The sequence below is a fragment of the Hyla sarda genome, chromosome 3 (genome assembly GCF_029499605.1).
Source record: "Hyla sarda isolate aHylSar1 chromosome 3, aHylSar1.hap1, whole genome shotgun sequence".
Lineage (NCBI taxonomy): Eukaryota > Metazoa > Chordata > Amphibia > Anura > Hylidae > Hyla > Hyla sarda.
Window position 1 is genome coordinate 192977762 of NC_079191.1, and position 13143 is coordinate 192990904.

Genomic DNA, 13143 nt, shown 5'->3' on the forward strand with positions numbered 1-13143 from the left:
TCTACTTCCGCACTGTCTCATGTACTGTGTAGGCATGACATGGAGGGGCTATGCTTATATCTTTAAAACCCAAAGAAAGCAGTTATTGTGCTGGATCTACATCAAAAGCAGGAGAGTAAAGCCCCTTTCACACTACAGTTATCCTCCTGTAAAAACCTCTGTCATGAACCCGTCAGAAAGTCCATAAAACAGCCATCAAAAAATCTTATTCATATCAATGGGTTTTTTTTCACCATCCTTTAGCATCAGTTATGTCCCCTTCTGATTAACGTCCATTATTTTTGATGGGGCAAATAACGGTGCATGCACTAATTTTGTCCCATTAAAAATAACGGTGGAATTATGGACATCAAAATTTTAACACTGAAGTCTGAGGGTGACGGATGTTCACAAATGACATCCGTTATTGTCCATTATTTATTCCGTTGTGATCCTTTATTGCTACTGAGCATGCTCAGTACAACATCACAATCGGGAAGTCACATGGAAATAAAATAACGGACTATAACGGATGGCAAAATTGGTTATCAGTTATCATCCGTTGTATTCAGTGATAAGGGGGGATGCTCTGCATATACCTATGGGAAAGGGAGGGAGATGGGGGGTGCTCTGCATATACCTATGGGAAAGGAAGGGAGAGGGGGGGTGCTCTGCATATACCTATGGGAAAGGGAGGGAGAGTGCGCTGCATATACCTATGGGAAAGGGAGGGAGAGGGGGCTCTGCATATACCTATGGGAAAGGGAGGGGGGTGCTTTGCATATACCTATGGGAAAGGGAGGGAGAGGGGGTGCTCTGCATATACCTATGGGAAAGGGAGGGAGAGAGGGGGTGCTCTGCATATACCTATGGGAAAGGGAGGGGGGTTGCTTTGCATATACCTATGGGAAAGGGAGGGAGAGGGGGGTGCTTTGCATATACCTATGGGAAAGGGAGGGGGGGTGCTTTGCATATACCTATGGGAAAGGGAGGGAGAGGGGGTGTGCTCTGCATATACCTATGGGAAAGGGAGGGAGAGGGGGGTGCTCTGCGTATACCTATGGGAAAGGGAGGGAGGGGGGTGCTCTGCATATACCTATGGGAAAGGGAGGGAGAGGGGAGGTGCTCTGCATATAACTATGGGAGAGGGGGGGTACTCTGCATATACCAATGGGAAAGGGAGGGAGAGGGTGGGTGCTCTGCATATACCTATGGGGAAGGGGGGTGTAGCTCTGCATATACCTATGGGAAAGAGGGGGGTTGCTCTGCATATACCTATGGGAAAGAGGGGGGTAAACCTGCATATACCTATGGGAAAGATGGGGGTTTTAGCTCTGCATATACCTATGGGAAAGGGAGGGAGAGGGGGGGTGCTCTGCATATACCTATGGGAAAGGGAGGGAGGGGGGTGCTCTGCATATACCTATGGGAAAGGGAGGGAGAGGGGGGTGCTCTGCATATACCTATGGGAGAGGGGGGTGCTCTGCATATACCTATGGGAAAGGGAGGGAGAGGGGGTGTAGCTCTGCATATACCTATGGGAAAGAGGGGGGTTGCTCTGCATATACCTATGGGAAAGAGGAGGGTACGCAGTACAGGTGCGGTGACGTCACTCATCCGGCGCCTGTACTGTGGAGGGGAGAAGACGCGGGCCCCTGCTGAGGAGATCGCTGCGTGGGATATCAGGTGAGCATCCTTTTATTTTTTTTAACCCTGCCTATACCTACAGGGAAGGGGGGGGTGCTCTGCATATACCTATGGGAAAGGGAGGGAGAGGGGGGTGCTCTGCATATACCTATGGGAAAGGGAGGGAGAGGGGGGGTGCTCTGCATATACCCATGGGAAAGGGAGGGAGAGGGGGGGGTGCTCTGCATATACCTATGGGAAAGGGAGGGAGGGGGGGGTGCTCTGCATATACCTATGGGAAAGGGAGGGAGAGGGGGGTGCACTGCATATAACTATGGGAGAGGGGGGTACTCTGCATATACCTATGGGAAAGGGAGGGAGGGGGGGTGCTCTGCATATACCTATGGGGAAGGGGGGGTAATCCTGCATATACCTATGGGAAAGATGGGGGTTGTAGCTCTGCATATACCTATGGGAAAGAGGGGGGAGTGTAACTCTGCATATACCTATGGGAAAGAGGGGGGTAGCTCTGCATACACCTATGGGAAAGAGGGGATGGGGGTGTAGCTCTGCATATACCTATGGGAAAGGGGGGTGTAACTCTGCATAGACCTATGGGAAAGAGGGGGGTGTAACTCTGCATATACCTATGGGAAAGAGGGGGTTACCTGGCTACCTACCTACCTGACCTTTTACTGTGCAGGACACCAAGGAGGGCATTATTACAGTTTGTGGGCCTATAGATGGGAAGATTGTGTAGAGGAGGGGAGGGCACTGAAAAAATGCAGAGTCTGACATGTTTTTCCTGCAGATGTTAAGAGATCCACATGGCGGTCTTATCCGGACGGAGAAGAAAAGGAAAGAGGATGCCGCTTATCAGAAAAGACGTAATTGTGAGTCTCAAAATGTAACTGTAATCACTTATATGGTATACAGATCCTATGTACAGCTGATATTTACCGCCATATGGACCTGTATATAATCACTTATTGTTACGCCGAGCGCTCCGGGTCCCTGCTCCTCCCCGGAGCGCTCGCAGCGTTCGTCTCTGTGCAGCGCCCCGGTCAGACCCGCTGTCCGGGAGCGCTGCACTGGTGTCACCGGCGGGGATGCGATCCACGTAGCGGGACGCGCCCGCCCGCGGGTCGCATCCCAATCTCCTCACCTGCCCTGTCCTCTGGCTGTTCAGTCCCGGCGCGCGCGGCCCCGCTCTCTAGGGCGCGCGCGCCGGCTCTCTGAGATTTAAGGGGCCAGTGCACCATTAATTGGTGCCTGGCCCAATCAGTTCCTGCACCTGTGCTATGTATATATAAACCCACTTCCCCTTCCTGTTCTTGCCGGATCTTGTTGCCTTGTGCCCTGTGAAAGCGTTTAGTGTGTTCCCAAGCCTGTGTTCCCAGACCTTCTGCTGTTGCCCCCGACTACGACTCTTGCTGCCTGCCCTGACCTTCTGCTACGTCCGACCTTGCTCTTGCCTTGTCCCTGTGTACCGCGCCTGTCTCAACTGTCAGCTGGGGTTGAGTCGCTATCGGGTGGAACGACCTGGGGGTTACCTGACGCTGCAAGTCCATCCCGCTTTGCGGCGGCCTCTGGTGAAAACCAGTAACCCCTTAGACTCCGTTCCCCTGGTACGACCCACGACATCACCCCACTGACACAGAGGATCCACCACCAGTGTCCTCGCTGCATACCAGTCCGGATACTGACACTTATATTGTATACAGATCCTTTATAGTATACTGGTCTGTGTATAGTGGTTTAATTCAGTACAGTATGGCGGTATTATCCAGTTATTGTGTGGTGGTATATATTTGCTCCTTGTATACCAGTATTATTGGTCATGGAAATTTACCTACGTTAAAGTGTTTCTTACAAATATAAATTTGAATTTATTGTGTGTGGGATTTGGGTGGAATAGGAGCGTGGCAGAAGATTGACGAGCTGCAGAGCCTAGCAGGGGCCCTTGCCTTTTTTTGGTCCGGGGGTCCCGAGTGTTGTCAGTCCGCCCCTGGAGGGAGGGGGTGTAATTAAGGGGGATGTGTGTGTGTGTGGGGGGGTGCCAACAAAGGATCTGACCGGGTGCCAGCTGCTCTAGGTACGCCCCTGGTGAGGGGGGAAACTTTTCAAGATGGGTGGTGACCATGGTGGCCATTTTGAATCCAACTTTAGTTTTTTGAATAGGAAGAGGGTCATCAAACTTATTGGGAATTTCACAAGAAAAACAATAATGTGCTTGGTTTTAACGTAACTTTATACTTTCATGAGTTATTTACAAGTTTCTGACCACTTATAAAATGTGTTCAATGTGCTGCCCATTTTGTTGGATTGTCAATGCAACCCTCTTCTCCCACTCTTCACACACTGATAGCAACACCGCAGGAGAAATGCTAGCACAGGCTTCCAGTATCCGTAGTTTCAGGTGCGGCAGAATGGGCAAAGCAAAAATTGGAGCAGGACCCTCAATTTACGCAGAAGATTTTGTTCAGTGATGAGGCAAACTTTTATGTGAATGGTGAAGTTAACAAACAAAACCACCGCTATTGGTCTGACACTAACCCACATTGGATAAATCCCTTCAAGACTGTTGGAACACAAAAATTGATGGTATGGTGTGGTATATGGGGTACAAAGATAGTAGGGCCATTCTTCATCAATGGAAACCTCAAAGCCACTGGATATGCGAAATTGCTACATGATGATGTGTTTCCCTCTTTATGCACTGAAGCTGGCACGTTCCCTGAGTTTTTCCAGCAAGATGGTGCACCACCACATTATGGGTGTTAGGTCCGAGCATTCCAAGATGAACAGTTTCCTGGAAAGTGGCCCCCAAGGTCCCCCCCTTAGACTTTTATCTTTGGGGGTCATCTGAAGGCAATTGTCTATGCTGTGAAGATACGAGATGTGCAGCACCTGAAACTACGGATCCTGGAAGCCTGTGCTAGCATTTCTTCTGCGGTGTTGCTATCAGTGTGTGAAGAGTGGGAGAAGAGGGTTGCATTGACAATCTAACACAATGGGCAGCACATTGAACAAAGTGATCAGAAACTTGTAAATAACTCATGAAATAATAAAGTTACGTTAAAATCAAGCACATCATTGTTTTTCTTGTGAAATTCCCAATAAGTTTGATGTGTCACATGACCCTCTTCCTATTGAAAAAACAAAAGCTGGATTAAAAATGGTCGACTTCAAATGGCCACCATGGTCACCACCCATCTTGAAAAGTTTCCCCCTCACACATATACTAATGTGCCAAAAACAGGAAGTTAATATAACCAACCATTCCCATTTTATTAAGGTGTATCCATATAAATGGCCCACCCTGTACACAAAAACACATAAAATGCATAGGAAGAAAAAAAAACAAGACACACATATTATTTTACATTGTTGATTAAATTGTTCTCCATCTCAGTTTCTTTTTTATTTGTCCCTTATTACTACAGTTGTTCCCTTATAGTTGTGTTTTTCCTGTCCGCCTCATGATGGAATTATATGCAACATGTCAGTATCAAATGTCACATAAGACCGCACAAAGTTTACTAAAGATGAAAAAGAGAGAGGCAGCAGAACTCAACTGCTCGTTGAGACCCTCTGGGCCATTGTGCCCAGTGTAATGATCCATCGGCTCTCTTTCCTAGACAATAACTTCTTCACATCTGACACCACTGTGCATCTTCTTCATGCCCATTATCTTCTAAAGCTCTTTGGGGTCACACATGTTTGTCATCTTAAAGTGTTTTGCTGAAAGTGTTTTCTTGCTGCTATGATGTCCCTCAGGTGTTCACGCATTATAATTCTCAGTTCTTTAAAAGTTAATCTTATGTATATCTTTTGGCTACTGTAAGTGGTATAGTAAATGCAATTTTTTTTTTCAATAGTAAAGTTTATTAAAGATTTTAAACATACAAAGTAGTAAATATGCAAGTGACCAAGGGGCCAAAATATGTGGCGCACATGCGCCCAAAAGAGATAAACAGGTAATATGGCAAATAAGTCATATTAGGAGCAGTAACACTAGTCTTTTAGGACTCCAACTTGACAACAATAAACACTTAGGCATACATGGCAGACAATAAAATATCAGCACCTAGTCTGGCATAAGTGTTCTTACAAGAAAAATAGAAGAGCAAGAATAAATGAGAAAGGGAGAAGGCTCCCAGGTAGACCGGAAGGAAGACAGGAGGAGTTGGAAGGAGACAGAAAAACACAGGCAGAGAGAGAGAGAGAGAGAGAGAGACAATAAAGAGGACTAACCTTTCAGCACGGTGCACTGGTCAGGACCCCAACATCGGACAGACTGACATCATATGTAAGGGCATACACTCAAGGCATCAGTCAGTAGACATTTCTTGAGAGTTCTGTATGTGTCGGAGGAGAGAAAGGATATCCACGGTCCCCATATGAGATAGTGTCTCTCCACTTGCCCTCTGGAGTCTGCCAGCAACTCCTCCATCCTATGTAGATGGTGGAGTTCCTGGAGCCAAGAAGTGAATGTGGGAGCAGAGGAAGATTACCACAATCGGGGGATGACCGTACAAGCCACCAAAAGCATAAAGCTAACTTGTCGGGTGGACCACTTTGGCAAAGAGGGTGGGAGCATGGAGAGAAGAAGGGGGCCTGGGGACACAGGTAAACGGATAGACATCAATTGGTGAATTACATCTAGTACTTGGGACCAAAAAGGAGTCAGTTTCGGGCATAATAACCATATATGGGACATTGACCCTCCTGGCTCACCACATCTCCAACAGGCATCAGAAACACCTGGGTAAAATTTGGATAAAAGGGTTGGTACCCGGTACCATCTCGTTAGAATTTTGTAATTAGTTTCCTGTGCCCTGCTGGAAATCGACAACTTATGGCAAAGTCGGAATGCTTTCTCCCACTCCTCATCATCGAATGCTGTGGCTAATTCCTTCTCCCAACCGATCCAAAAAGGTAGTGGATCAGTCCGAAGCGTATCAAGAAGAAGGGCATAGATGGAGCTAATTGGACGGAACATTCGAGAATATGAAATACACAATTTCTCGAAGGTGGAAAGGGGGCGGTGTAATTTAAGTGTGTCCCTGGCCTGTACATAAAAGTGATTAAGTTGAGAATATTGAAAGACATCTAGGAAGGAATCTGGAGCCCCTCCCAAGATGTCATGAATGGTCTCAAAGATGTTTATGCAAGGAGACTGGAGAAAGTGGGGGACTCTGATTCAGAAAGCCCTAGAAAGAGGGAGGTGGAAAGGGCGGACGGAAAGGTCGAGTTGCCAAATATAGGGGTAAGTGGGCCATCGGGAGTGAAAAGGGCCGTGGAGGCCAGGAAAACACTACGGACATGAGCCATACTCGCTAGGACCGGTGGCAAAGCAGTGAGAGACCGTGTGGTGAGCTTACCATCAGGTAGCCACATAAGTGTTTTGGGGTCTAATTCAGAGGCATCACGTTCAAGACCTATCCATAGTTTGGCAGGGGAGGGTAACAGTCCAGGGTCCTGGCCAGAACCGCATAAATGTGATAAAAGAGGCAATCAGGCATGCCCAGGCCTCCATCCAATCTACGTCTGACCAGGATCCTGCGTGCCACTCTCGGGTGTCTATTGGCCCAAACAAAGCCAGAAAGGAGCGCAGAAAGTTCCCTGAAAAAGGACCGGGGGAGGACAACTGGGATTGTGGAGAATATATACAGGAGACTAGGTAGGATATTCATCTACAGTATATTGATCCTCCCTATCCATGAAAAATCCCTGCGCTCCCACCTGGCCAAGTCTGTCCTCAGTAGGTGTAAGAGAGGGGGGTAATTGATGGTAAACATGTCTGAGAGGGTAGCAGGGACCTGGATCGCTAGATATGTGATCGATTTGCTACACCATTTGAATGGAAATGAGTCACGCAGGTGTTGAATAATGGAAGGAGGGAGAGTGACATTGAGGGCCTCGCTCTTTGATGGGTTTAGTTTGTAGTTGCTGTGGTGGGAAAAGGTGTGGATGGTAGAAAGAAGAGATGGTAAAGTAGTGAGGGGGCGGATAGAAAAAGGAGAAGGTCGTCACCGAAGGCGGAACATTTGCAATGGCACAAGGGAGTCTGGAGCCCCTTAATATTCGGATTTGGCCGAGTTCTCCCTCTTCAGTCTAGCCCCATGTTGAATAAAGACTCCTCGTAGGACACATTTTAGATCCTCCCACTTAATGAGAGGTGACGAATCATCATTTTCATGATCAGTCTGAAAAGTAGAGATGGTACTCTTGAATTCCTGAAGGCATAGGGGGTCCAACAGGAGCGTGTCATTGAGTCTCCAGGTAGCATGTGGCCTGGCAAAAGAGGGTAGCCTGAAGGAGAAATGAACAGGGGCATGGTCAGAAAAGGTAATGTTACCTACGGAAGCCGAGGTGACTGAGGGAAGAAGGAGGTGTGGACAGAATTTGTAGTCAATGCGACTATAGGTTAGTCTAGGATGAGAGAAAAAGGTGAAATCGCGGCCTTGGGGGTGTAATGCGCGCCAAACGTCACTTAACTGGAGGGAATGCAATTTTAGGTGGAGGACACGGAGCTGGCGGTAGGAGATATGTGAGTGACCCGAGGAAACATCTGACAGAGGGGATAACGGAATATTAAAGTCGCCACACAAAATAATTTGGCCTGTTGCGAACGATGATAGGGCTTCTAAAGTATAACACAGAAACAAAATTTGGCCATGGTTAGGGGCATATATTGAAGCAATAGTTAGTTAGTGACCGTCCAATTCGCAGTTAGCGAAAACATATCGGGCATTTGGATCTATATCTGAATCTGTGATCTTAATGGGTAGTGATTTGTGAAAGGCCAGGGACACACCCTTTGTTTTTGTATCCGGATTAGTACTATGGAGCCAAGTGGTATAGTAACGGCTATGAAACTTTGGTACGTGGCCCTCCTTAAAGTGCGTTTCCTGCAGGGCAAGGATGTGTGTACATTTTTTATGGGAGGAGTATAAAATCTGTGCACGTTTCTCAGGCGTGTTAAAACCCTTTACATTAAAGGAGGTAACATTGATGTCAGCTGTCATGGGTATAGTCGGGGTAATAACCGGACTCACCAATCGCCGGGTGTCTCACCAGTGCAGTCGCGCATTGGGTCAGTATTGGGAGGATGTAGGAATGCCTGTGGGAAGGAAAAAAGAAAGTGAGCAATAGAATCAGCATAAAAGACATAGCAATTAGAAAGACGAGTAGCCGTAAGAGAACGGATACAAGAAGACTAGCGGCAAAGGCCTTAGGGGCCAAACAATACACCAGAACCAGTCCGAGTGTCATGCCAGTGGGGTAACGTGAAAGGATCGCTGAAAGAAAGAACAATAACAACAGCATTGCAATTAAAGAACAATAACCATGGGCCTAGTTAACAACATGGAACACCCCTTTTATCCCGAGGGGGGGGGGGGGGGGTGCAGGAACTGAGAGGGGGGGATGAAAAGTCTGTACGGTCAAAAGACAGCATGACACAGTTGAATAGAGAGGCAAGTCATATGAATATGTGTGAGAGAAGTACAATGTGAGGGGGTTTAATAAACTTGAAGGACAGGGGGGTGGGATGGGAGAAAAGGAAAGGGGGAGGGGAGATACAGGATTAGGACAGTAGATTAGGCCTGTCAGGGCCAGGGTCAGGCAGAAGGGCCAAAGGCGAATAAATAGCCTTAAGGCTACTCAAAGGCAAGTACAAACCCATCAGGGTAGCAATAAGTAGACATTTAGCAAGACAAATACAATAAGTAAGCAGACAGTAAGTAGACAGTAGAACGCAAATCACATATCAGGTCTTGCTTCTAGTGCGTTGTGGCAGCGGGTCAGGAGTAGCATCCATCTTCTGGCGTCTCCTAGTGAGTTGGGCACCGCTTCGGTCAGGCGGTGGTAGAGGTAGGGGTGAGAACAATTGTTCCCAGTCCACAAGTGAGACTGGAGGCAGTTTGAAGGTTGTCAAAAAGTTCTGAAGATCTTCCGGTCTCCGTAAGCTGGCAACTGTGGAGCCGTGTCTCGCAGTCAGTGAGAATGGATATCCCCACCTATATATTATTTTGGCATTGTTGAGTAGATGGAGGAGAGGTTTCAGAGTGGCACGCAATTTGAGTGTGCGCAGGGACAAGTCTGGGAAGAGATGGATTGTGTGTCCTTGGAACAGTATTGATTTCTTTAAACGCGCCTTGCGCATTATTTCATCTTTCTGGGTAAAGTGGTGTACCCGACATATAACATCTCTAGGCTTAGCCGGATCTGGGCTCCTCGCCTTGAAGGCTCTATGCGCGCAGTCAAGTTCCAAAGGGGAGTCAGCAGGTTTCTGAAGAATGTCATTAAAGATTTTCTGCAGAGTGGGAGTAATTTCCTGGGGAGGAACAGACTCAGGCAGTCCTTTTATCAGAATATTATTTCTCCTGTTCCTATTATCGATATCATCCAGGTGATCGATCAATTGGGAATGCTGAGTAAGCACAGTAGATGTAGCAGTACGGATTTGTTGTATTTCTGAAGTAACAGAAGACCGGAAAGTCTCTAATTCAAGGACTCTCTCATTAGGTTGTGAGTCCACCGCTCGGACTGGTGCTAAGTCTCTTCGCCATGCATTTTTCAGGTCATTTGCCAAGGAGACCATATCCATTTTAGTTGGAAGCAAGGCAAGAAGAGCCTGGAGTTCAGGATGGTCTTTTAAAGTGTTTGCAGCAACTTCCGGGCTGGGTAAGGCAGGTAAAGCAGAGGAGTCAGCATAATCATGGCTCACATAGTTATATTGCATAAGTGGACATTTAGCCTGGTCAGAAGGACCCATAGGAGGATGAAAATCTTCAGTAGATGAGCGAGTAGTATGCATACCAGATTGTGAGCGCATTTTCAGTGATGTTTTAAAAAGCTTTTTCTTAGCGGGGGGACTGGCCCCCCAGCAGTCAGGGACATCACTATCGGCAGATGATTCATTGCCAGAATTGGATCTATCAGAGTCTCTTTTGTTAGTGTGACCTGTGCCCAGCTGAGGAGTGGGGTACTTGGGGGGTCCATATGGAACAGGCTGCAGGGGGCCTGATGGTGAAGGTACATTGGTAAATAGTACTGGAGAGACAGGTATTGTGGAGGAGGAATGTTCTGTCCCAGGCATCTGAGGGTTAATAGCAGGGGAAGGAGCTGTATGGGCACTCAGTTCACATGGTTCAGAGCCTTTGACAGGGGAGATTGATGAGGCAGCAGTACTGAGGGAGTCTGAGCAGGTTCAGCAGTGTGTGCAGGGGACCAGGAAGTAGATGGTAGGGAGGGCTTATTCGCCGCTGCATATGGAGATTGAGGACGTAGTGAGGGAAAGTTCTCCATTGTAAGCTCCATCCCTGGGTCCCCAGACATGGAGGAGCTAGCCTGCAGTGAGGAGGTAGGGGGCTGAGGGGGAGGGTTGTCCAGTACCTGTGTGGAGCCATGACTGTTGACAGCATAAGCTGCAGCATGAGTCTCTCTGTCTGCCATTGCTGGGAGTGAGGAGGAGAGGGTACTGTCCTTCAGTGGTGTTGAAGCACTCATCCGGGGCTGGAAAAAGGCTGTAATAGGCTGCAGACGGTCCTGGGGATCAGTATAGGGTCTCTCCAGCAGTTTAGTTTTGTTTTTTTGCCTCTCATTTAAGCCTGAAAGTCCCCTTTAGATGCAGCCCTGGCAGGAGCTCTCACTCAGCACATCTGCTCCCCAGTGTGCCCAAGCCACGCCCCTCGGTAAATACAATTTATACTGCTACAGGAAATGTATTGACGAATGTCATATGTTCATTGACCATGTGCTGACATAAAATCTGATGATCTCGCTATGTGGGTACACACACTGCAGTCTCCATATAGCAAACATCCTACTCGAGGTCCCCCAGACTAAGACTACTTTCACACTGCCGTTTGTCTCTGACAGTGTGAAGCCCGTTATTTTTGGATTGCGAATATCAGGAGAAAAATTTTTGCGCGCACACATTTTTCTCCCACTACTCGCCACTAAAAAATAATGGGTCCGTTGGGACCACATCCTAGTGAATGGGGTTCATCATGACCCGTTGAGACCCATCAGGTAACGAGCCCGTTTCCTGACAAAAAAAATAAAAATAGAGCCTGACGGACCAGTTACTGATGGGTCATGATCGAAGTGTGAAAGGAGCCTTAAAGGATTTGGGGTATTCATTACATAGTGACTCCTCACTAGCACACCTTTCAGATTTTTGCCTTTTGTGGTTGTCATCAAAACACGTTCACTCACAAATTAAAAAAATAACAACAAAAAAAACCTGTCTTATTTTTATCTCCACCTTCTCCTTATTTGGTGTGCAGTAGCTCAGCTCTTGGTGTATTATTTTGCTCTCCTATATGCATGTTTGATGTAAGGTTTACTACACCCTCTCTCTAGAAAAATAGGTTTTTGGTTGTGGCAAATGTAGAGTAGCTCTAAATGTGTATAGATCATGAGGACAGATTGAGATTGCGTTTTTCTTAGGCATCAGCAGTTGGAACCACAACACCTTCCAATTGATACAGCATTTGTTAGGATATGTTTTGACGGATAATTTTTTTAATATTTAAAGGATATTTTTATTTGCAGAAGCACGACACGTCCCCCCAACAAAGAGGAGGAGGGCAGTGCTTGAACGTGACATCTGTGAGTTGTGCCCCACTGGGCTGATCATTAATTGGGGGGGGGGGAAGGGGGCAGAACAGCGCTGGCAGGTCACATAGGATTAGTTCCCCCGATGTGGGGACAGCGCTGCGCTGGGTTTATAATACATTCCCGAGGGGGAGGGGCCCAACCGGTATTGCGGTATGGGGGAAAATTCATATCGTGCAGCCCAAAAAATTCGGTATTCGGTATGAACCGGTATACCACCCAGCCCTACATGTCAGCTGGTTGAAATACACCCCATCCATTCATCTCTATGGGAGAAGAGGAGACACAGCGTTCTCCTATAGAGATGAATGGAGGGGGGCATGTTTCGACCAGCTGACGTGCTGGGTGTGAAGAGTCATTCACAGGTCGGACCCCGAGCAATCAGACACTTATCCCCTTCCCTGCGGCTAGGATATACATTTATTTTTGCAGGAATTCTTCTTTAAATGCTATTATACAGGCTCTTCACTTACTACTTTACATTGTAGCAGAGTGTCAGAAAAGGTATAATAAAATATTTACAAAAATGTAATATGTTTGTTTAGTGAACATGTCCATGTACAATAGAATGACTTTTCAGAAATATATCCAGTAGAAAGAAAGCTACCTGGCACTGCTGTGTGGCAATATCCCTTATGAAGAGTCCTTCATAGGCTGCTTTCACACTATGAGCATTCATCCGTTATTAAGTGTCAGTTTTCTGTGTAAAAACGGACATTTAATAACGGATGAAATAGCGGGTGCTAACGGCTCAATAAATATTCATCCGTTAAGACCCGTTATCCCTCATGTATGGCCATAACACCTCTGCCTACAGACTCCCACAGCCGGGACTACTACTGCTCCCATCATGGAATAGACTTGTTTCCATGATGGGAGTAGTAATTCCCTGGCTGCAGGAGTCTG

General features: G+C 47.1%; 1 protein-coding gene across 12 annotated transcripts in view; it reads right to left on the reverse strand.

The window, feature by feature from the left end:
* DST (dystonin) overlaps window positions 1-8928 on the reverse strand; it is a 613928-nt gene extending 605000 nt beyond the window's left edge. For 9 of the 12 annotated variants that reach the window (XM_056565774.1, XM_056565763.1, XM_056565758.1 and 6 more), the window contains exon 1: window positions 8670-8928. In XM_056565774.1, coding sequence (XP_056421749.1) covers window positions 8670-8886 — 217 coding nt within the window. In that variant the 5' untranslated portion in view covers window positions 8887-8928. The remainder of the gene's footprint in view (window positions 1-8669) is intronic. The other 3 variants (XM_056565769.1, XM_056565765.1, XM_056565775.1) reach the window with 2 other exon arrangements.
* Between the last annotated feature and the right edge of the window lie 4215 nt (window positions 8929-13143).